Raw genomic sequence first — 24723 nt, 5'->3', positions numbered from 1 at the left:
AGAAGCCCAGCAAAGGAAACACAAGACCAATAGCTAGACGTCTTCATGGGCGGCAGGTAAGCTGGCCTGCTAGCCTGTCTGACACGTATTAGCCTGGTGCAAGAATGAATTTATTTCTATACGGGAAATAACTCTCAATACCCCAGATTTTAAACAAAATCCTAGTGTTACAAGTAATTAAGAAGAGCAATATAGCAACAGCTCTGTTTTCTGTTTGATAAAATAATTCTCTCCTAACAAAGAAAAATAACTTTGCGATAGCATTTATTTTATTCTTCATTAGGAAATAAAATTCTACTGAGAATTTAAATCTTTACCAAATTTCCACTTCAGGTTATAAACACACATTCCGCGCTGCCCCCTGACTCAGCAGGCACAATTCCGCTCTAATTCATAACTGTTAAATTCCATGATGGCAATTAAAACCAAACAACATAGTTAACAGTACAACCGTATGCAGACTTACTAAATCAAAGTGCTTAAACTGCAACAACACCAGAAAAGATTCCATTGTATTTATTCATTTAAAACATTTATTTTCTGTACTTCTACTTTACGGCACTCAAGATGCCATAAACGTAAGGCAGCAGAGATTCTGCTGGCTGATTCCAAACCTGTTCTGTTACACTGAAACATTCCCCAACTCCGATTTGTCTATTAGTTTAAAATCCCTTCACTCTATGTTCCATCTGGTAAACAAAGTTTATTTTTGTTTTGTTTAACCCTGGCTGGCTTGAAATGGTTGGCTGAGGGAAAGTATCCCACGTACAGGCCTCAAACTCTCTGGTCATGTTAAACGGGCCTAGTTTAAATGGTGGCAGTGTATATTGACGGGAAGTACAGCCCTGGGAGGTAGCTGGGTGAGGGGAGGTACATACAGGGAAGGGGATGCCTGTCTGGTGGAGACTCTGAAAGAGGGGAAAGGGGACCCTGGGAGGATCTGGGTCAGGGCTCTCTGCTTGCTATAAAGGAGGCTAGATGGGTGGTGTGTGGTGTGACCCAGCCTTTATCTCCCTGGGAAGCCCCAAACCTGTAAAGGGAGGTTTGAAATGGGAGGCAAAGGGTGGAAAAGGCTAGGCTTGCTGGATGGGATCCAGCCTAACACTGGATCCTGGGAAGAGGCAGGGGGGATTTACTTTTCATGTGTGCGCACAATGCACACATGCACTTGGGCAGTGTGAGGACATCACTGAAGGAAGTTTATCATCCTGCTGCCCTACCATCACTTTTAGGCGCCAATCCTGGGCAGCACTGCACAGATGCAGGAGGCTGCCCAGGTGCCCAGGCTGTTTGGTTGCTGCTGGGGTGGCATCTCAGCACTGAAGGGATCAAGTGGGTGCCCAAGTTGGCTGACTGCTCCTGCGTGGCAATACGCTGCGGCAGGAGGCTGCTCAAGCACCCAGGGTGGCAATGGCAGGCCATTTCTCAGCCCAGAAGCAGAATCACAGGGTTGGAAGGGGCCATACAGACCTTCTAGTTTAACCCCCTGCCCAATGCAGGAGGAGCCTAAAGCATCCCTGACGAATATTCATCCAGCCTCTTCTTCAAAACTGCCAGTGAAGGGGAGCTCACCACCTCCCTAGGCAGCTGATTCCACATTTGAACTATTGTGACTATGAAAAAACTTTTCCTAATATCCAGCTGGTACCTTTCTGCCTGTAATTTAAATGCATTGCTTCAAGTGCTACCCTCTGCTGCCAACTGGAACAGCTCCTTGCCCTCCTCCAAATGACAACCTTTCAAATATTTAAAGAGAGCAATCATGTCCCCCCTCAATCTCCTCTTCTCCAAACTAAACATTCCCAAGGCCCTCAGCCTTTCCATGTAGGGCTCAGTCTCAGACCCATGATCATTCTTGTCACTCTCCTCTGCACCCTCTCGATTTTGACCACATCCTTTTTGTAGTGAGGCCTCCAGAACTGCACACAGTACTCCAGGTGTGGCCTAACCAAGGCAGTATAGAGAAGGGCTATGACCTCCTGCGATTTTGACGCTATGGCCCCTTTGATACAACCCAAGATTGAATTAGCCTTTTTTGCCACCGCATCACACTGAAGGCTCATATTTAGTTTACAATCTACTTTTACCCCAAGATCTCTTTCGCATATAATACTACCCAAAAGTGTATCCCCCATCCTGTATTTGTGCTTCACATTTTTGTGGCCCAGATGTAATACTGTGTACTTATCTATGTTGAATTGCATCCTGTTCACAACCGCCCACTTCTCCAGAGTATTCAAGTCTTGTTAAATTTTAACTCTATCTTCTTGGGTGTTTACCACTCCTCCCAATTTGGTATCATCAGCAAATTTAATGAGTAGCTCGTTTACCCCTTCATCCAGATCATTGATAAAAATATTGAAAAGTACTGGGCCCAAAACCAAGCCCTGTGGCACCCCACTGGACACTTACCTCCAATCTGATGAAACGCCATTAACCACCACTCTTTCGGTGCGGTTCTCTAACAAGTTCCCTATCCACCAAACTGTCCTATAGTCTAATCCGCAATCTTCCAGTGTACCCATTAGAATGTCATGGGGGACCTTATCAAAAGCTTTACTGAAATCCAGATAAATCACGTCAACAGAGTTCCCCCGATCCAGTAAGCTGGTCACTCGATCAAAGAAGGAAACCAGATTGGTCTGACAAGATCTGTTGGGGACAAAACTAGACTGACTTCCCTGGATCACTAAGTGGTCCTTCAGATGCTTACAGATGGAACCCTTTAAAATCTGCTCTAATATTTTCCCAGCAACAGAAATCAGACTGACTGGCCTGTAGTTTCCCGGGTCATCCTTCTTCCCTTTCTTAAAGATTGGGATAACATTCGCTCTTCTCCAATCTTGTGGCACATCCCCAGTCCTCCAGGACGCCTTGAAAATGATGGACAGTGGTTCTGCAAGTTCTCTAGAAATGTCATGCTGCCCAGGGGATTTGTATTCATCCAGTGCAGCCAGGTGCCTCTCCAGAACCTCTCTGTCAATGTCAACTAGCCACCCAGGTGTTCTGTCGTGTCTACTACTATCTCTAGATGGACTCAAGTTCTTCAGGGAGAAAACAGAGGCAAAAAAGTCATTAAGACTGTCTGCTTTTTCTCTGTCCTCCATCAGAGTTTCTCCTTCTACTCCCAACAGCGGTCCAATTGCCTCTTTTACCTTGCGTTTGCTTCTCACATATCTATAGAAGTTTTTCTTATTGTAGCAAGCCCCCCTGGCCAGACCCAGCTCATACTGATCTTTGGCTTCTCTGATGGCTGATGAGCCGTACCTTGTAACCCTCATATATACATCTTTAGAGGTCTGTCCTTCTCTCCATTTCCTGAACATTTCCTTTCTCTGTTCATCCATATCGGTTTTTTCTCGCTAGTCAGGTGGTCTGTAGCAAACTCCAACAACAATACCCTTTGTCCTTCCTCCCCTTATTTCCACCCATATACTTTCCAGCGGGCTGTCAACCACATTCTCCAGAACTTGCTGACAATCAAACCCCCTCCTCACTTACAATGCTACTCCGCCCCCTCTTTTACCCTTCCGGTTTTTCTTGAACAACTTGTTCCCATCCACCGCCATATTCCAGTCATGGGTATCATCCCACCAAGTCTCAGTAATTTCTACTATATCGTAGCCCTCTGTTTGCAAGAGAAGCTCAAGATCTTCCTTCTTATTACCCATACTTTGAGCTTTGGTATATAGGCACTAGTAGCCTTATTCCAAAAACCACAGGAGGGGAACGGTCACAGACAAAAACAAACGAGGCAGGAGCCAAAAAAGACCGTTGTAGAACAACCAATTCCTTTACTCAATATCGTTTTGCTGCTTTGTCTCAGGCAACACCACAATCGAACGTTGTTAGCCATTCCCGTTCAGAGAGTGACCACCCAGGGGGGTCGCTCCCGACGGGAGAGTGGCAACGGGTATGCCCGGCTAAATATCCCGTTTCGCTATACACACGCTTCTTCAAAAGCCTCCATACAATTGCCAGTAAATTTGTTAATTGCAGAGCAGGAGCCGTCCACCATCAATTTCCTCTATTTAATATCGGACACAAAGCCTCTATTTTCTCTCGATCTCCGCCCCCTCTTTTACCCTTCCGGTTTTTCTTGAACAACTTGTTCCCATCCACTACCATATTCCAGTCATGGGTATCATCCCACCAAGTCTCAGTAATTTCTACTATATCGTAGCCCTCTGTTTGCAAGAGAAGCTCAAGCTCTTCCTTCTTATTACCCATACTTTGAGCTTTGGTATATAGGCACTAGTAGCCTTATACCTTTGTTTGATCTGTCCTACTCATTTGGGCCCCTGCTGTTATCACTTCTTCATTGAATTCCCCTTGTCCATTGTCCCCTTCCCCTTGCGGCATCAGTTTAAAGCTCTCCCGATGAAGCTCTCCAGGTTCTTTCCAAACATTTCCCTCCCTGACCTTGAGAGGTGAAGCCCGTCATGTGCTAGAAGGCCTTCTCTAAGGAAACTTATCCCATGGGCCCAGAACCCAAAGCGCTCCTCCCGGCACCACCACCTCAGCCAACAATTCACCTTGAGTATGATCCGCTCTCTTGGCATTCCTCTTCCTTTGACAAGAAGAAGAGAATACCACCTGTGCCCCCACTGTCTTCAACTGCCTTCCAAGAGCTTCATAGTCCTCTTTCATTCTTGCAATGGTATTCGTGGCCGTGTCATTAGTTCCCACATGAAGCAGCACAAATGGGTACTGATCAGTCAGTCTGATCAGTTTCGGAAGTCGGTCTGTAATATCCTGAATTCTGGCTCCCGGCAAGCAACACATCTCTCAGAGTAGGGGATCTGGCCTGGACACATGACATTCCACACTCCTGAGCCAAGAGTCCCCAATGACCACCACCTTCCATTTTCTTCCACTTCCGTGTGGCCCCATATCCTCTTCACTCCCTCCTTCCACTCTCTTCTCCATCACTATCTCAAGCACCTTAAAACAATTCTTGAGCTCCAGTGGACCAGAGCGCTACCTTAGTCCATGTCTTCCAGTTTGTACAGCAGAACTGAGAGGAAGCTCAGAAGGGAGATGGACTCTTCCTTCTTCTGTATTGTCGAAGGCTTTCACGGCTGGAGAACGATGGTTGTTGTGGGTTTTCCGGGCTGTACTGCCGTGGTCTTGGCATTGTAGTTCCTGACGTTTCGCCAGCAGCTGTGGCTGGCATCTTCAGAGGTGTAGCACCAAAAGACAGAGATCTCTCAGTGTCACAGCCCAGAAAACCCACAACAACCATCTTCCTTCTTCTCTTGGACTTATTTCTTCATGCTTGTGCAGAAGCTCCAGGCTCTTTTCAATAAAATCCTCCCCTTCCTTGATTTCCTGAAGGGTGGTGACCCTCTCCTCCAGGCTCTGAATCTTCTCCCCCAAAAGCCTGACCAGCTTACACTTCTGACAGATGAAGTCCGTCTTCTCTTCCGGGAGGAAAACAAACATGGCACACCCCATGTAGGTGACTGGAAAGGGGCCTTCTCTCGACATCATTGCCTTCCAAGTATATTCCAAGAGTACTCTTCTAGCTGCAGGTCCCTTTCCTTCTCCTTCTCAGAGCCCAGATGGCTGTGATGTGCCTCTGGTGAGAAGGAGCCTAATTCAATCAAGGCTCAGTCAGTAGAGGGTGGGGCCAGCAGTTAGCCCCAGGCAAAACAGTCTCCAATTGGCACCACTTTACAGCAGGCTCTACACACTCACACAGCCCCAAGCACTGTCCTCCCACACAGTAACCTCAGCAAATTCTCCCAGCAGTTAAGGAAGGCAACAGAAAAAGACTCACCACTCTAGCATCTCCCTTTCCTGCTCCTTCTCAGAGCCCAGATGGCTGTGATGTGCCTCTGGTGAGGAGGAGCCTAATTCAATCAAGGCTCACTCAGCAGAGGGTGGGGCCAGCAGTTAGCAACACCGTGCAGCCACAGGAGGCTCAGAGGCCAGGTCAGGAATCCAATAGGGGAGAAGGAGGGACCAGGACTGGGTATTTGCCATACATGCTCTTTGACCCCACCCATTACAACCTTGAGCCAGATTTCCCACGAAAAGAGAAAGCAAACTAAAGCCATCTGCTGTTGATCCTTTTAACAGGTTGATGGGAAACCTATATGGCACACCACATCTTCTAAGGTCATTTTGGCAACTTACCCTCACAAACAATGAGTTCTGCAGTTGTCTGTGTATTTGTAGATTGGCTACAGGATGGCTTAGAGACTCTGTCTTTAAAGTTCTCACCTCCAATATAGTAAACAGCTGTAGGGCCTCTGGCTTTACTGAGGCAGCTAAGTTGTGAGCAAGCAAAAGAAGTCTTCCAACCAGGGTCAGTGCCACAGAGAGATCACCCCCACCCCGCCACCACGACACACACATGCACACCTGGGAGATCCTATGTTCCCTTCCCTAAAATCTAAGTTGTTGTTGTTGTTAAGAGGGAAGTCCTCAGCCCTTTTACCTGTGGAGATACATGAATATCTTAGAAACTGAGCACGGCAACATTGTGCCATATTTTAAGTAACTTTGCAATGAGGTGCTTCTGGAGATGCAAAGAAAAACAGGCAGGCATATTCAAAGAGTCAGCAAGACATAAGCTTGCATCTTCTGCCTTCCAGAGTTCTGGCCAACGACTGCAAAGGACTCTGGTAAAACAAGCACTAGTTATTTTTAAGTGTTCTGAAACCAAATTATATGTTACTGTATAATACAAGTAAATTGAGTCTCAGTGAGAAGGGCGGACTAAAGATGACATTAAAATAATAATAATAACAACAGCAACACATATGCTGTTACCTGTACTGGGGTTCTAGCTGTTCTTCAAGGAGTCTCATTCTCCCAATTCACTTTAAAACCTCCCCCCAATATAAAATTTCAGGCTATGGGCTAGATTCCATTATCAAAAGTTAATCCATTTCCTTTCCTTGTGTTTCCTCCCAAGAGCCTCTCCTCTCTTATGTTCCAACTTTCATTCAAGTTACAAACTTTTCCACAAAGCATTCTTAATATGAAAATCAGGATACAATATCACAATATGTGCTACATGTGGCAAGTCAGCATTGTAACAAATTATGTTTTTTTTAAAGAGCTGCAGATATAAAGTTATAAGAGGTCATCATTTCCAAGTTACATTTATGACCAGAATTGACTATTAATTAAGAATAATACAACACAAATGCTGTTTAAAATGGACTTACAAGTAGACATCAGGTTTACTATATTCCAGCATTTTTCTCTCCAATTCCATCCTCTTCGTTTCACTGAAACAAGTACAGAACAATCAAGTTAGTGTATAAATAGTGCTATATAAATTGTTCTAGATTAAAGAAGAGGTGGAAATTTATTTTCCTCTATGAACTCCATGACACCAAGAATTTATTACTAGTTGAAGAGCGTTAGAATTAGCTGCCGCAATAACCTGCACTGGATATACTGTCCTCCCATTGGCAGATACTGGGTGATTATGCTGAATTCAGAATCACCAGTGGGGAGACCCACATGAAAATATTAAAACATGGACCATGAAACACAGAAGGGGATAAGTTGCCCATTCCTTCTCAGCATCCCCAATGTGCTTTTAGACCTTGCAACACGCTCAGTCTCTCTGATCTGTAGCAAACTTTACAAACAGGCCAGCGATTCATACATCCATTCCTCTTTGTGAATTTGCTATGATTAGGAATACTTGCTATGAACACTTTCAACAACCATATAAACACACTGACCAGTCATTGCCCATTTAACATTTTATCTGTGAAGCCTAAATAAGGGAATGGCAGAGCTTGGGGAGAGGAACAGGTGAAATGGGATGAGTGTACTAAGCCTTGACCTCCCCACCGCCACTTGGGGCAGTGGCCACATAAGCCACCTATGATAGACTTAACAGCTCTCAAGCCTCGCTTTTCACCTTATCACTTGCAAAATGGTTTCCCAAGCACTGAACAGGATGGAAGAAGCATAGTGTCTCTCTGTTAACTTTTAAGTTAGCAAACGAAGCATTACAGCATAGCAGCATACTTCTAGTTCAACTGAAACATATTAAAATAAGGGGGGAAATTCCTTGTTTCACAACCTCTCCCAAGATGCAATCTCACTTTGTTAATGTGCAAGAGGATTCTGGCAGCTTCCAATTCCAAATATTTAATGCTTGATATGTAAGATACAGATCTGTTCTGCAAGCTTTGGGAATAGCTAAGAGACTGAGAACAAATCGGAGGAAGAGGCTTCTAAAAGCAAGATAAACTTTAATCTTAAAAAGCTACAACAGGTTATGGGTCATACTAACAGTTCATTCACTCCAGGTACCTCCATCAGTCACAAGGATTAGGACTTTCAAGATACAAGCAATCAAGGATCTACAAATATAGCCTCCAGGTTGCTAGTGGTAACTATAACATTAATTCTGACAGCACGGAAAGCCCCTACTATATTTTTTGTGTCAGGAATACTGAGAAGCAGAACTTACATCTTTCAAAATGACACCAAGTTGACTCCTGCACTAGGAAGACATGGCAAGTTCATGTGTTGGAAAGCAAGCGTTCCTGTAAATACACACTGCCCACCTCTTGTCCCCTTCCAAGCCCACTCCTCTCCCGGCAGCAGTTTCAGACAGGGCGTACTGATTATGCCTGTGGAGCAAAAATGAGAAAGCCACCAAGTATAGCCCAAGTTTGGAGGATCCTGCAAGTATGTAAACAAGGACAAACTGCAAGTGCAGCACTCACAAAGCATTCAAAGGCTTAATCCAACCGTTATCAGAGGATGCTGAATCTTCTGCCCTAGTAGCCATTTAATATCTTGCCCTCCGTACAGTGGTTTTAAGTCCCTTGACCTATTATGCTCTTACAATAATGTGTCATCACAATACACAGTAAATATCATAGCAACTGGACCCTCAATAACAAGCATGCATTTGTACAATGTCATTTAAGCACTAAATGGATCCTGGAATATCTCTCAAGTTTTTCTTCTTCTTTGATAGGCTTTCTTTCTAAACCTGGTCTTTGTTGACTTCAGTCTTCCAGAAACTTCTTAACTTTCGGACATTAGCTTATTTCTTGATTGTGTGGAGTACTCCAACTTGAGGCCTTGTGACTTGTAGACCAAATCTAAGCAGCGACTGGGTTCTTTCCCATGAATAGAATAATAAGTAGAATAATAAGTAATATGAAGTAGGCACACAGCATTAAAGGCCATACAGTGTGATCTGAGCAAATAAGACCAAGTTCAACAGGAATTCCTCCACAAAGGAATTTGTGGAGGACCAGTGCCTGACACTATGTAGTACAAAGGCCTTGCCCCTCCCAATTACACAATTTTAAAGTTGACAATGAGGAAATTGAAACTGTTCAAGATTTTCTGTTCCTTGGCTCAAATCATCAACCAAAAGGGAAACTGCAATGAAGAAATCAGAAGAAGATTGAGACTTGAAAGAGCAGCTGTGAGGGAGCTAGACAAGATCCTTAAAGATAAAGATGTCTCTCTGGGAACCAAGGTCAAGATAATCCCATCTATGGTATTCCCCATTACTATGTACAGAAGTGAAAGTGGGACACTGAAGAAAGCTGACAGGAAGAAAATGGATTCGTTTGAAATGTGGTGCTGGAGGAGAGTTTTGTGGATACCATGGACAGCCAAAAAGACAAATAAGTGGGTACTAGATCAAATCAAGCCGGAATTCTCCCTAGAAGCTAAAATGACAAGACTAAAGCTATCGTACTTTGGTCAGATCATGAGAAGACAAGATTCTCTGGAAAAGTCAATAATGCTAGGAAAAGTGGAAGGCAGTAGGAAAAGAGGAAGACCTAAAATGAGATGGCTGGACTCAATAAAAGAAGCCACATCCTCCAGTTTGCAATATCTGAGCAACTTTGTAAATGATATGACGTTTTGGAGGTCTTCCATTCATAGGGTCGCCATAGGTCAGAGGCAACCAGACGGCACATAACACATACACAAAGCATAGCAGCTGCTGGAGTACATTCCAGAATACACCAAAATGTTCTGCTCTAAAATTTCTAGCTACTTTTCCAAAATCATGCAGTTTTTCTACAAATTATGAGGCCTCAAGGAAGTGGACAAGAACAAATTATATGACTATTTCCCCCTCTCTCACCCAGCCTCCTAAAGTTGACATCACTAGCTTAGGGCTGCCAGTTCGCTGGTGGGAGCAGGGGATCCCCTACTCTCAGCCTCTGCCTCCTGTGGCTACTCGCTTGGCCTGGGGAATGGACCCAGGAGGCAAAAAACCTCCCGGGCCAGTGCACAGTGGATGCACTCCTGCTAGGCGCGACAACATCACACCCAGTGGTGAGCATGCTCCCTTGCTTCACAGGAGCCCAAAGATCACTCCAGGCAAGTGTCAGGTCCTTCTCCTCTCCTGCTGGGGACCTGGCAACCCTACACTGGCTGTAATAACTTTTTTGCTTCGACAATATAACTTTTTAATAACAATATAACTTTGTAATAACTTTTTTTGCTTCGACAGTATAACTATAACAAAGGCTTCGACAATATAACGTTTTTTGCTATTACCATAAACACATGTTGGACATTCAGGACTAGATCCAGGTAATTCACTGACATTTTCAAAGGACCACTTGACACAGTGGGGATTTTTGGTGTATACCTAAGGTTTTTTGGGATGTACATCTAAAAATATAAAGCATAAACGAAACAGATGACATATTTCAAACACATATATCATTTTCTTAATGATGCATACGCTCCAAAGGGGGTGAACAGGACAGTCTAGTATAAAAATCTTTAAAAGTCAAAGCACACAAAAACAAACAAATCAATAACCATCAAAATCAGCAGTACACTAATTAGAAAGTCAATACTGGTTCCGTCTCCTTACACAGTTTAAGCGCAGTGGTAAATCTGAGTTAGTTAAAACAATGCTGCTGTTTTTTTAATCACAATCAATTTTGAGCTTCTATGTATAGCTAGAACAGAATACAAATATGAGAAACCTAAACATAAGATGCTTACACGCTGGTGATACTTCCATGGCCTTTTCCTGCAGATAACAGAAGTACATATTGCCTGTCAAATCAGATGCTGTTGTCAGCTGCAGATCTGCTAGGTATAAAACACATCTGAACTCCTGTCTTGGGACAGAATTCCTTTAAACAAACATTCCATTATTTCCATCCAAGGACGCTGGCACAAGGAGAGTCTTGACAGCCTTGTAGAACCCTGCTTTGTAGCAGCCGGTAAAAACCATCTCTCCCTGAAGATTTCCCTGTTGCAAGCGGTTCAACTTGCTTCTTTGATCTTTTGCACCACAGACAGGGTGGATAAAAATCAATGATTTTTTTTAAAAAAATCAGATTTTTTAAAATTTAAATCGGATTTTTTTTATTTAAATCGGATTTTTTTAAATAAAATGCTTTTTGAGGAAAATATATTACCATCCAAAGGTTATTCCATCATGAAATAAAGATTAGTTTTTAATTATGTAGAATAAGGCTGTATATGTTTAATTTTTTTGGTAAATAAATTCCATTAATCCATTCACAATGTCATGCTCTTCCAGAGGTTTTTGTAAGATTATTGGGCAGTTTCTCTGCCTACAAGATATTATCACAGATGCTTGGTTTTGCAGTTCTCAAAACTGAATTTGTGTCAGCTCAGCAGAGATCACATGCCTCTTCTTCACAGCAAAAATGTTATAACATGAACAGAGTTGAGAAAAAGACCTTAAAGACAATGCTGCAAATGTATCCAAGATGAGAAGAAATTTAGAAGAGCAGGAAGGGAATACAAAGCTAGTAACATATGGTTGCAGTGCTCATTTGCTGCACCTCTTAGCCAAAGACTTAAGTGTTCCAGAAATAAAGACTAATGTTGTTGAAATTGCGAAATACTTCCGTAACAATCCTTTTGCTGCAGCAGCTCTGAAAAGGATGGGTGGAACCAAGCTAACGCTCCCACAAGATGTTAGATGGAACTCTGTGGTGGATTGTTTTGAGCAGTATATCAAGAACTGGCCGATTCTGATGACAGTTTGTGAACAATCTTCATCTACTTGCATATTAAAGTTATACCAGCAAGAATTAGTCTTTTATGTAGAAAACTATGATTTAAATCAAGCCTTACTGACTAGTGATTTAAATCATGATTTAAATCAGTTTGATTTAAATCAAATCCACCCTGACCACAGATATATTTTCTTCCACACATTCACACAGCCGGTGATGCTGTCAACATGTTTAAAGGTGACCCCTGCATTTCTGGGATAAATTATGGTGCAATAGTCATCCCTCTTTCACAAGTCGTGCTAACAGGAAAAGGTTAGGCTTGCTCTTCCTACATTGGAACTCAATGCTACAGTAGTCGAAAGAAAGCTACACCACTTTGCCAATACTCTTATACTGGGAAGCCACCAGCAAATTATTCTGATGAGATTCTGGTACTGAAATGCGATAATCTGGGTGGAGTTGTGTAGTAGGGGAGCAACAACCCCTTTCTGAAATCTAGGGTCAGTCCCACCCCAAGAGTGGCATGATTTTAAATATTTCTACTGGAATCCTACAAAGTCCTTAATGACTGCCCCCTCCCCCTTATCCTTTTCAGTCCCTACAGCCACAACAGATAGGATTATAACTAACCCTGAAGCTATCCATTGCCTATATAGGTTTAAAGGAATTCTGTACCAAGACAGGAGTGTTCAAAAGCATTTTATACCTAGTAGGCTCTCCTGCAATAACTGTAAATCTAAGAGCTACAAAGGAACTACCGGTATCATATGATGTGTGTGTGTGTGTGTGTATGTGCCATCAAGCTGCTTCTGACTTACAGTGACTGTATGAATCAACGACCTCCAAAACATCCTACCATTAACAGCCTTGCTCAGATCTTGCAAACTGGAGGCTGTCCTAGGAAGGCCTTTGGCTTAATCTGCATGACCTTGTGTCTAGAGAGCAAGATGTCATGCAAGTGGGGGTTTTGATTATAGGAACTTCAGTGAGGGAGCTGGAAATAAACAACCAGTCTGGTGTAGTGGTTAGAACCTGGCAGACCCAGGTTCAAATCCTCGTTCTGCTACTTCCTCACCTAGGTGAATGAATATTGCTTTGGAAACACTGAAATGATACCATCTTCTCTCACTTATTCAACAATTCTTGATGAGCAGCTGGTCCCAAGCAGTATCTATTAAAGCTGCTTCCTATTAGTCAACACTCCACCTCCACAGGCAACTATTCAACGGTCAGAGGCATGCAGGCCACGAGTCATCAGTAGGAAGCCAGGCATCCTATTCCCTGGGAGCCTGCCACTAGTATTGCTGTTGCAAGCCTTCTAGGACTTTCCAGAGCCCTTGACAGTAATGTAATGGGGCACCATTACCCAGCATAACATAGCACTGATAGAATGATAACAGGGACAGCTGTCCCTGGCAGTCCTACAGCTTTCAGGAATATGGGGGTGGGGAGACTGCAAGAAAACGGTTAAGAGACTTGTTCTCCTGCTATGATGATAGAATTCACATTAACAACCAACTCTGTTCAGCAAAAACTGTGACTGCTTCAGCCATGACTCTGTTCCCATGATGGCTAGTGGACAAGGAAACATCACCAACCACTGTTAGATACCTCAGCACAGACTCACTCTCTCTCTGGAATGGTGCACATTAGAAAAAGGCAGGTCGCAGGTTGTCCACTTTGATAGACCTGAGGGTTTACATCCTAAACTCAGCTTTGCCAATGGAGCTGTTTTCTTGTTTCCATCTCCCAAAGTGGAGGGGGGGAGTCATGATGGGTAGCAAGTGTCAGGACTAGACTTCCTTCTCTGTGCCCTTGCTTAACCGACTCCATCTTTAATCCTTTCAGTGTTAAGTGTTCTCTTCCAGGTGCCAAGGTTCCCAGGCAGCTATCTCACAGAAAAGGATTGTTTTGGCTACCATCGTTCCACCAAGAACCGGCCTTGGGAAGTTTCCGCGCTTCTGGCTTCAAAGGGGATATTTTGAGAACTGTGGGGGGAGGTTGGGCCTGCTGTAATCTGTTACTCTGTTCCTCATGCTTTGCCTTTCATTGGTAACAATGCACATGTACCATCCTGGACCTTGTGTTCAGGCTAGTGGACTATAATGAACTAATTCTTCAGTAAAAACCTTTTGGAAACAATGGACTGTTGTCTCATTGCAGAAGGGAGTCTGGAGTAAGAACGTTATCTAGCCACGAGTCTGACATTAAGGGGCCCCAGGACAATAACCAGAAGATATGGGGGCGCTGGGCAAAACAAAAGGCGTTCTTTGGCATGAACAGTCAATCAAGTTGGCCAATCTGCCAGCCACACGGATTGGGTATCACAGTGCACTCTCACCAGATAAATGGGTAAGTGGGGATCATTTTACCCCTGCCCTCCCCGGGAGACTGCAGCCAGGAGTTGAACCCAAGATGCTTAATTTTTTCCCCTTTAAAACTACAGCTTCAGAGAGGGCCACTTTGGAACTAGTAACTAGTAGAAGGGAAAGATGTACACCATGTGGCCAGTGGAAGATTACCAGGATTCCACCATGAACCTTTCTTGTCATTCTTAAAACTGGGGTGGGGGGTGTTCAAAGACTGCTGCTAATCTGGGGCAGCTGAACATTATTCCAGTTCCTTTATCTAATTCTTGCCGCCATGACCAGGGACCAAAAAGCACATGAGGGCTTTGCCTTCTGGAGCCCACATTGTCTTATTTTCCCATGGTGGAATTTGAACCCATCTCACTCATTTTCCATTGCACTGCAATTTCCCACAAAAGATGGGTCAAAGTACTGCCTATTGAGTTTTCTGTTAGAAGTTCTGTTTTTCCTTGTGCAGATGACCTCTCTGCCTCCTCTTATAGAAGCAGCAATGCTAGCATCTGTGTGCTGTGTCTGCATGGAGGCACTCTTTCCATAGTGGGACTCTGACCTTTCTCCAAGGAAGCATCCGAGTTCTCTGTACCATGGCAGCCAACACTGGAGGAGATCACTGTGGTCTCTTTCTGGCTGCCTAGTTGAGCATTGTACATGGCAAGTGTGAATGTACTCGGCTGAAGTGACATCACAGGGTTTGTCAGCAACCATCATGTATTGTTTGGTCCTCCTGTACATGAGTACTGTCTATGAACAACATCAGTGTTATGGGACAGAGTTGCCAGGGATACTGTCAGAGAGTATGTCAATGTTGCTACATCAGCTTTTGCAATTACTCAGCTGACTTTACGGCTAAGCATGCATGCGACTGTGACTACATTATGCCTATGCAACACAGACATAGCACCCACCAGCATACAGGGACAACCAGATCAGCCTATCCAATCAACAGAGGAACACACAGCAAGCTCAAGAAAGAAATGCCCCTATTCCAGTAACAGGAAAGAAATCATATTTTTACACTGTTTTAATTTTCCTCAAGAGCATTCTACCTCCTTTATCTCCACATTGATAGTGCCTATTTAACCCTACTAAGAATGAATTAGGTCTCAACTGATAGGTGGTTTACTGTATTCATATTTCCTGGAATGGCAAAATGAAATGAATCTGTTTTGACATTCTCCTCTATGCTTCTTTTCCAACTGATTTTTAAAAATATCCTCTACCTAGAAGGCATCACATGGAAAAAGTTTCAGAACAATTTTTCATGCACTTTTATATACTGAAAAGCTCATAGATGAAAATGTCCAAATTCTGGTCACATGGAGTCAAATCCAGCTAAACGTGAAAACACGTCCATGGAATGTATCAGAATGGCTTGATGGGGCCTTGGCCCCCAAAGTCAAGGTTGTATCAAGCAATTCAAACCCCATTAATGTCCTCCTGGAGACACTGTGTGGAAGGACAGCATTTGGAGGTTACTGTGTGGGAGGACAGTGTTTGGGGCTGTGTGTGTGTGTAGAGCCTGCTGTAAAGTGGTGCCAGTTGGAGTAAGTGTTTCTGTTTGTCATTTTTGCCTGAGTTGGAGCTGATTGCAGAGGTCATAGGAGGTCATAGTCCCTCTCTATACTGCCTTGGTCAGGCTGCACCTGGAGTACTGTGTGCAGTTCTGGAGGCCTCACTTCAAAAAAGGATGTGGACAAAATTGAGAGGGTGCAGAAGAGAGCGACGAGAATGATCAGGGGTCTGGAGACTGAGCCCTACGAGGAAAGGCTGAGGGCCTTGGGAATGTTTAGTTTGGAGAAAAGGAGATGGAGGGGGGACATGATTGCTCTCTTTAAATATCTGAAAGGCTGTCATTTGGAGGAGGGCAAGGAGCTGTTCCAGTTGGCAGCAGAGGATAACAATGGGCTTAAATTTAAGCAATGGGCTTAAATTACAGGCAGAAAGGTACCGGCTGGATATTAGGGAAAACCTTTCACAGTCATAGTAGTTCAAAGGTGGAATCAGCTGCCTAGGGAGGTGGTGAGCTCCCCTTCACTGGCAGTTTTCAAGAAGAGGCTGGATGAATATTTGCCAGGGATGCTTTAGGCTCATCCTGAATTGGGCAGGGGGTTGGACTAGATGGTCTGTATGGACCCTTCCAACTCTGTGATTCTGTGAAAAACTTTCATACTCTCTAACTGCACACGTTCACATGTTTGTTCACAGCCAACTCAACCTTTAAAATGGAAACCAAACATACTTATCAAAATTATGATGTAGAAGTGGTGGTATTACATTTTAAATCATGCATACTAACATTATGCAAAGATAAAGATCATGCTTCAGATAGATCAAATATGTTGAAGCAAAGCCTGTCCTATCCTTTATTTGTTATATAGACAGACCCTGTACAAACTAATGCCACAGTGGTAACACCTCCCTAGGTCAGTAAATTCTAGAATAATATATAAGATGGGAGTGGGGCAGGCTTTTACATTTATGCACAAAATAACATAAAATTCAGGACTGCAGATCACAATTTCAGGGGCAGGTTAGCTTTTTACTAGATCACATTACAAGTGCCCCAATCAGCAAAGTCCACAGTCTAGGTCTGAGCTCAAGAACTGCATTGCAGGATGAAACCAAGGTTCATTTAGTACAACATTCCATTTCCAAAAGCGAGCCGCCAATGAAATACATATAATGGTTCACCCACTGTTTTTCTCAGAATCTAGTATTCAGAGGCAAATTGCTTCTGTATATGGAAATTCCATTTACCTATCCCACTCAGCTAAGGCTGACAGAGAGATCTAGCCTGCTCTCCCGAGAACTTTAGATCCATGTATAAGCATCTAAAAGCAACTCTATCTACTGCAGAAAAAGTAAGGTGGCAAAAAAGAGGTAAAATTCTGAACCATTTCATATTGCAAGTAGGGCAATTTAATTTTCGAATGCTTCACCATGTGAAAAAACAACCCCGATATACAGTAAAACTAGCACATCAGAGAAAATCTCTTTCCTACGTACTCCTTTACTATAGGCAAAGGTTTTTTTTATTTTAGATGGTGAAAAATTCATCCTTGCATTCTAAAGTGGCACAGTTCAGAATTCTATCACTTCACTTTATTCTGTAGACTCTAGACTACAGCAGCACAAGGCAGTGGAATACCACCAACATGGCAGAGTGGACTGTAGCATTTCATCCTAAATGAGGATACTATTTATGAATGCTCCTTTGTGTTCAAATGCACACAGCATAAAGACACATCAGACAACCAGTGCAATGTAGTGGTTAGGGTATCAGACTAGGATCCCAGGTTTGAATCCCCACTCTGCCACAAAAGCTCACTGAGTGATCTGGGACCAGATCACACACAGAGAAAGTTGTTGCAAGGTTAAAGTGGAGAAGGGAAAATATTGTGAGCCATTTTGGGTCCTCATTGGGGAGAAAGTTTAGGTATAAATAAAGTAAACAAATAAATTCTAGCAGAGTATGCCCCTGAATGCCAGCTTTCTACTTGCACTTTTTTTTTTTACATGTAGGGAAGACATTAAAAATAGCATTCCCCCATCATACACACCAAGTGCATTCTGAAGAGGTCCAGCCCATTCTGTCACCTCCTTTTCCTGCTTGCGTGGACTATTCCTGATCCAATGGCCACCACTACAAACTGTAGCCACGAATCACTTTTTTTTCTTTTTATACATATTTATTTTAATAAAGTCAAGACAAATATTTACAAACATATTTTACTTCCATATCAAAATTAAATTACTTCCATATCAAAATTCTAACTACATCCCAACCCATTAATTCTTCCAGCCTCATTCTTACGCTTACTTCTTAAGCCAAGTTCTTAAACCATATTTCCACATGTAGTTCTGAACTGATTTTAAAATTTCACTCTCTTCTGACTCAGCTGGAAAGTTTCAATTCCAACCAACAAGGGAGTCTACTGTTGACTATAACAGAGTCTGTACACTGAACTTCTCTTGTTTCTCAGCATATAGCATTTGGGTCCAGTAGCACCTTAAAGACCAACTAAATTTCCATGAGCATCTGAGAGTGAGAGCTCCCTAAGGGTCCTCAAGGTGCTACTGGACCTGAATCTTGCTCTTCCACTACAGACCACCATGTATAGCATTGTGTTTTTGTCCCTTAGCATCACAGTCCGTATCTTATGTAGCCAATTATCAATATTAGATCAAGATGGGTAGCCATGTTAGTCTGCTGTAGCAGCAGAAAAGAGTAAGAGCCTAGTAGCACCTATAAGGGTATGAACTTTCATGAGTCACAGCTCAATTCTTCATCTGAAGAATTAAGCTGTGACTCACAAAAGCTCATACCCTACCACAATTTTTGTTAGTCATAGATGCTACTAGGTTCTTGCTCTTTTCTACTATCAGTCTTAGGTACTTGAGCTTGCTTCCAGCGTTAAGCCAGAAGGATTCTTGCAGCCACCAGCATTTGCAATCTGAAGTACCATTTACAGTTATGGAAAGCCACTTCATTAAACCCCAGCAGACACACCTTAAAGGTGAAATAGCACTTCCTCCCCAAATGTGATTTGCCAAATTCTTTCCCCCACCTTTCTCCACAAGCAGGGCATCAGCTAAAGCAGAAGAAATGTGCAAGTCACAAAGACTTATATTTATTTATATTTAGTTATTTATGTCATTTATGTCTCAGAAACTCAAGGCGAGTTACACAGTGTGAGATCCGTATACTCAGTATCAAGGACATTTCGGTAAACAATGCCATAGGGTAAATAAATGCAAGTTTACAAAGACGTAGCATTGGCAAGAATCCAATATAGAGTTGAAGAAATACTGAAACAGAGTATAAGCTTTTCTAGAACTGACATTATACGCACAGGTAGCTCACAGAAGTACATATTTAAAACAACAGATAGTACATAAGGCTATACAGTGGTGAAGTCTATGGTCCCTAACACATTAGCGAAGCATAATAATATAATATGCTATAATAGTTAACCGCAGGCTCAGCATCTCCGTCCTTTCCCGTGCAAGGTGCACACCTCCACTGGCCCTCACCTGCCCCGTTGCCCAGCAACGGGAGAGGTAGGCCCCGCCTCCCCGGGGAGCAGCTCTGGACTATACCAACTTGAATCGGGGAGAGGGAGGTAGACGGCTCAGGCGGAGCTACCATTTCCCGGGGGAGGGGGGTGACTGGGTTGCGAGGCCGCCTCACCTGTCCCGCAGCTGCACCTGAATTCGACGGAGCTGCTCGTCGTACCCGGAGTCGCCGCCGTCCCCTCCACCCGCGGCAAAAGGGCTCGGGGACCCGCACATGTCCCCCCCCCCCCCGAGCCGCCGGCCAAGCGCAGCAACCAGGCCCGGCCACCCACCCTTGTTTATTTTCCAGGCGTCTCCAAGCTACCAGGCTAGCTCCCGACGTGCACCGCGGCCTGCCCGCCTCTCTTCCCCGCCAGCCTATCGCCGCTCGGAGGAGGAGCCTCAGGCCCTCGCGGAGCCCGCCCCCGTGCGGGAGACGGCGCCTGGGAGAGAGTGAGTGTTAGTGCGCATGCACTCTCATTCCCGGTTCCTTGAGTGGCAGCGGCGCTAGCTTTGAACTGAGCCCGGCGGTTGACCTCGCTGGAATTTATTCCTTCCTAAGCATACTATAGAACTGCGCCTTCAGCATGCGCCTTAGACATGCTCAGTTGGCTTTGAGCATGCGTGTTGGTGGCTGAACTTGGTCATCTTCTAATCATGCAGTTGGATTTTGAATTGCCAACCTCCAGGTTGGGCCTGGAGATCTCCCGGAATTATATCTGATCTCCCAACTGCAGAGAAAAGCTCTCCTGGGAAAAATGGCGGCTTTGGAGGGGGCACTCATGACATTACACACCACTGAGGTCCCTCCCCAGGCTCCCCACCCCACCCCCAAATCTGTTTGGGAACAGAGATATCCTTCTAAAAATCTAGATCCGTTGAGTGTCCCAGAGAAAGGTGAGCCTGGCCATTTTTATAAAATTCTGACGTGCCGAATCATCAAGAGCTTTTCTTTAACTGGTCATGCTGAATGACTGATTTCTTTTGAAGAGACAGTGTCACTTAGGGTTGCCAGCTCCAAGCTGGGAAATTCCTGGAGATCTGGGGGGTGAAACCTGGAGGAACCTGGAGAAAGTGGGATTTGGGCAGGGAAAGGACCTTGGCACGGCATAATTCCATAGAGTCCACCTCCCCAAAGTAGCCATTTTCTCCAGGTGAACTGATCTCTGTGGCCTGGAGACCAGCTGTAATTCCGGGAGATCTCCAGCCACTACCTGGAGGCTGGCAACCCTAGTGTCACTTGTCTGTCCCAGAATCCCCACTCACAACAGTACACTTCTGCCTCCACCATCATCATCACCACCCATATGTCATCAGCAAATTGCTTTAGTTTCTCTCTCTCTGCCGCAGGAGTGTCTTCAATCGGCTTGACTGTGGAATGTTTTGAAGAGGGTGCCATTCTCCAGAAAGTGAAAGGTACTGAATTTTTTCTGGGTGCAAGCTAAGTACAAGTCGTTTCCCCCCATGTATAAATAGCCTGTATGGACATTTAATTATGTAAATAACTTGTTTAAAAGCACAATTTGAAAAATGGTCAGTTGAAAATTAGCCAGTGGTGGTCCCATGGATGTTAAAAACACCTGGTTTTGTTTGTTTACATAACACATTTCTACACCACCTTTCTACCTAGTTTAGGGTCCCCAAGACAGCGAACAATCAAAAACATTAAAACAATCTTTGAAATACATACTATAAAAACAACAATTAAACAAAACACATTCACAGTTAAAATACATACAGAGAAAGGACGATCAGTGAGAGAACATCAGACAAAACAGACAAGTCTTCACCTGCTAGCAGAAGACAAGGGACAGATTGGATCTCCCAGGTGGCTGGAAGCGGGAGTGTTTTGTAAGAGGAGGATTCAGCACTGTCCCTTTCCTCAGGTTTCAGAGGGGGACAAACCAAGAGTTAAAAAGATAGAGAGGTCAGGGCACTCCATTTACTATTTACTGTACCTTGATATATAGATTGCTATTCTCAGGATTTTCTCCTCCTGACTTCCTCCCTCTCACTTTTTCTCTTCCTGGCTTTGTTCCAGGCAACATCTCTCTCTTCTCCTCCCTCCATCTTGGAAGCATGGATGCAAGACTTGTCGTAGCATCCATGCCTATCCTTAGACTAGATAGGAGTTAGGATCTGTCTCTCCTTCTTTCCTATCAGAGTATGGAGTTCCTACAATAAAGAATTCTTATTTCCTTTCTAAGTAAAAGCAAGTGTATGATTTGTTATTTTCTCTCCTGCACATACACCAGCCAGCAGAACCAGCTCTCAACCACCTATAATCCTGCTTCCTCTGCTAAACAATAGACTCTGCTAATGGCCCAAACATAGAATCCTTTAATTAGGTTTCTGGGGCCAACATACAATTTATTTATCAGAGTTTCCATAATTTTGCTACCTCCCATCTAGCTTTGGATGGTAAGGGCATCCAAAGAAGGTCCCTGAAAGATAACCACAGTGGATAAGTAAGTTCATATGGAAGCAGGCGCTCCTTAAAGTATGCTGGTCCCAAGCTGTACAGGGGTTTAAAAGTCAATACTGCACTTTGAATTGGGCCTGAAAGCCGGTACAGGTGGAATGAGACTGGGTGGAATGAGACTGGGATGATCTGGTCCCTACAGCCTACTCCAGTCAGCATCCTTGCTGCCGAATGCAGTTCCAGCGATAGTTTCCAAACAGTCTTCAAGGACAGCTCATTGTTCAGCAGATTGGAGTGGTCTAATCTAGATTTTTGTTGAGAGGAGACAAATCGAGCATTCCCACATTTAAAATGATTCCCTATTTCCTGTCACATAATCAGCTTAATAGTTAATTATACCTTAAATAATCCTTAAGATTCTTTTAAAACCCAATATAATGAATATAATGTAAATAATTACATCCTTGGATATGTTTAACTATGCATTTAGAAAGACTGCAAATGCTAATGAAGGTTGGTGGTTTTGAAATTGGAATTTCTGGAAGGATATAGGTATATATACCAAGTGTTAAGTTTTAATGACGTATTAATCCATTTTTCTTTTTCCCTAGAGCTTCCAAATCCTATTGAAGAAGTTAAGTCATTTCAGAAAGGAGTTTCCCTTCAGTTTACAAGAATAATATGGGTTATTTGTGTGGGTTTTTTCAATTAGAACTCTCAAGTGGACAAAAACCAGAACCCGATTCATTCAGGAACCAGCTGTGTGTGCATTTTGGTGAGATAGTGTTTACTTTTAAACTTTTATTGCATCTGACCAGCTTGGAGGCTTCCTTGATTTGAGACGTTTTAGGATGTTTCTGATTTGTATGTGGGACATGAGAAAGGAAATGTGTTGTTGTTAACATGTAGAGATGTATACATTCTCCTGATTCTATTTTTAAAATCGTCTGAAGAAGAGAGTTCTTAAAACAGGAAGACTGCTGGCTTCCTGTGAATACAAGAACAAAACACCGTGTCTGTGTATGTGTGCCATCAAGTTGCAGCCAACTAACGGCAACCTGATCAAGGGGTTTTCAAGGCAAGTAAGGAGCAGGGGTGGTTTGCCATTACCTTCTTCTGCAGAGCCACCCCAGCCCGCCTTGGTGGACTCCCACCCAAGTACAGACCCTGCATAGCTTCCAAGATCTGACAAGATCGGGGCTCTACCATGCCGAACCACTATCCCCCAACATTTATTATACTATAATGCATATTCCAACACTTATGTGAAACTATTTTATTTGAATGTGTATAATACAAGAGTTGTTGAGGGACTGTGCAATATTAATGTCACTGAGTTTTATAAAATGGAATTGTTTTATCGATTTTGCTACCTGTTTTTATACTCTGATGTGATCCACTCTGAGCCTGCTTGCAGGGAAAGCAGAATATAAGTGCAATAATTAAATTAAATATATATGGTTTAGATATATACTTTATAGTGGTGTGTTTCAGTATTTGCATTTTGGGTTTTGTACAATGCTATTCCTTTGTGATTGCTATTATATTAACATGCAACAGCATTTCTTGCACAACTTGTAGCACGATTGACTTTTGATTCTCAAAAGTGAGATGGCCTATAATGAAGATACTTGAATCTAGCATGAGCCAGCATGATGTAGTGGTTAGAGCATCTGACTAGGATCTGGAAGACCCAGGTTCAAATCTCTCCTCTGCCATGGAAGCTTGCTTTCTCTGAAGTACTGGTCAGAATTCTTCCACAGTCTTAAACACAGTCCCTTGAGGCATTCTAATTGCAAATTGATGGATGTGCTCTCAACGATGAGCTACATTTTTTTAAAATGTAGATATTTTAAAAATCTTTAAAACAATATTTTTAGTTTCTTCATTTGATTTCTGTGCGCATCTAGGAATTCCATGAAAACTTCCCCACTAACTAGAGCACAAGTGAAAAATAATAATCCCTCTTTTAAAAAACTGACTATGCTTGCCCTAGTAGCTGTGTAAAAGACATATAGCACATTTACATAATGCCCATATAGGACTTTTGTTAATGAATCAAGTCCTAAACGAAGAGTACTGTAAATACATTTATAATCAAAGAGCAAGTGACCATTATCTCTGCAGAGCAGTTGCGGGGATCCATTTCTTAGTGTTAGTGCATAGAAAATATTCTAATTAACACATTGAATTTAATTTTAAATTTTAATAAATTTAAATGCAGCAAAGTACTTTCATTTAAGGTTACAGTTCCTTGAAACCAATAATTGCTTTCCTCTGATGTACAAACAGCAAATATATTGCTTTACTGGAAAAAGTATATTTTGCATACTACAATATCAGCTGAGCTCGCGCTTCTCAGTTCAGAAGAAGCTTATGGTAAAAGCAGCAAGTGTTGAAACTTGAAGAACAAGGCAAATTATTTTTAATCTTCAGATGTTTTGTAAGAATCTTAGGAGCTGAGAGCCAGAAGAATCACCCAGTGACACGATACCCATTCAGAATAAGTTTGCACATGCTCCTTAGGAAATGATGATGAGAACATACATGCAAGTAGAATAGTAATAATGGCCTCCAGTTAATCTGAAAAACAGCTCTTCTTATTACCCAGTTTTCAAAGTCTCTTCTTCAGTAAATATGGAGAACTGAATGATTCCATTTTGCCAGAGCAATCTTTTGCCAAATAGAAAGAAAGGCACCTTTATCACCAGTGGCTCCTTTCCTTCTTCCAAGGAGCTCAGGATGGCATAGATTATTCCATTTTGTCCTCCAAACATCCCTCTGGGGTAGGCCAGGCTAACAGAAATGGACTTGAACCCTGAGCAACAGTCCAGACATCATACCACCTTGATATGCCTTATTCTTGCACTTTGTGGCGAGCTCTCATTTTGTTCTCACTGAGATCTAT

At 43.1% G+C, this 24723-nt stretch overlaps 1 protein-coding gene across 2 annotated transcripts in view; it reads right to left on the bottom strand.

Moving 5' to 3' along the window:
* The window catches only part of KIZ (kizuna centrosomal protein), a 142895-nt gene extending 123278 nt beyond the window's left edge, over positions 1-19617 (bottom strand). For both annotated transcript variants that reach the window (XM_054984293.1, XM_054984294.1), the window contains exons 1-3: positions 19530-19617; positions 8450-8612; positions 7182-7244 (exon numbers count right to left, since the gene is read on the bottom strand). In XM_054984293.1, the coding sequence (XP_054840268.1) occupies positions 7182-7231 (50 nt within the window). In that variant the 5' untranslated portion in view covers positions 7232-7244; positions 8450-8612; positions 19530-19617. The remainder of the gene's footprint in view (positions 1-7181; positions 7245-8449; positions 8613-19529) is intronic.
* Between the last annotated feature and the right edge of the window lie 5106 nt (positions 19618-24723).

Source organism: Eublepharis macularius, chromosome 7 (genome assembly GCF_028583425.1).
Source record: "Eublepharis macularius isolate TG4126 chromosome 7, MPM_Emac_v1.0, whole genome shotgun sequence".
In the NCBI taxonomy this organism is placed as follows: Eukaryota; Metazoa; Chordata; class Lepidosauria; order Squamata; family Eublepharidae; genus Eublepharis; species Eublepharis macularius.
The sequence above is the reverse complement of the archived record's forward strand: the minus strand, read 5'-3'. Positions and strand labels throughout refer to the sequence as shown.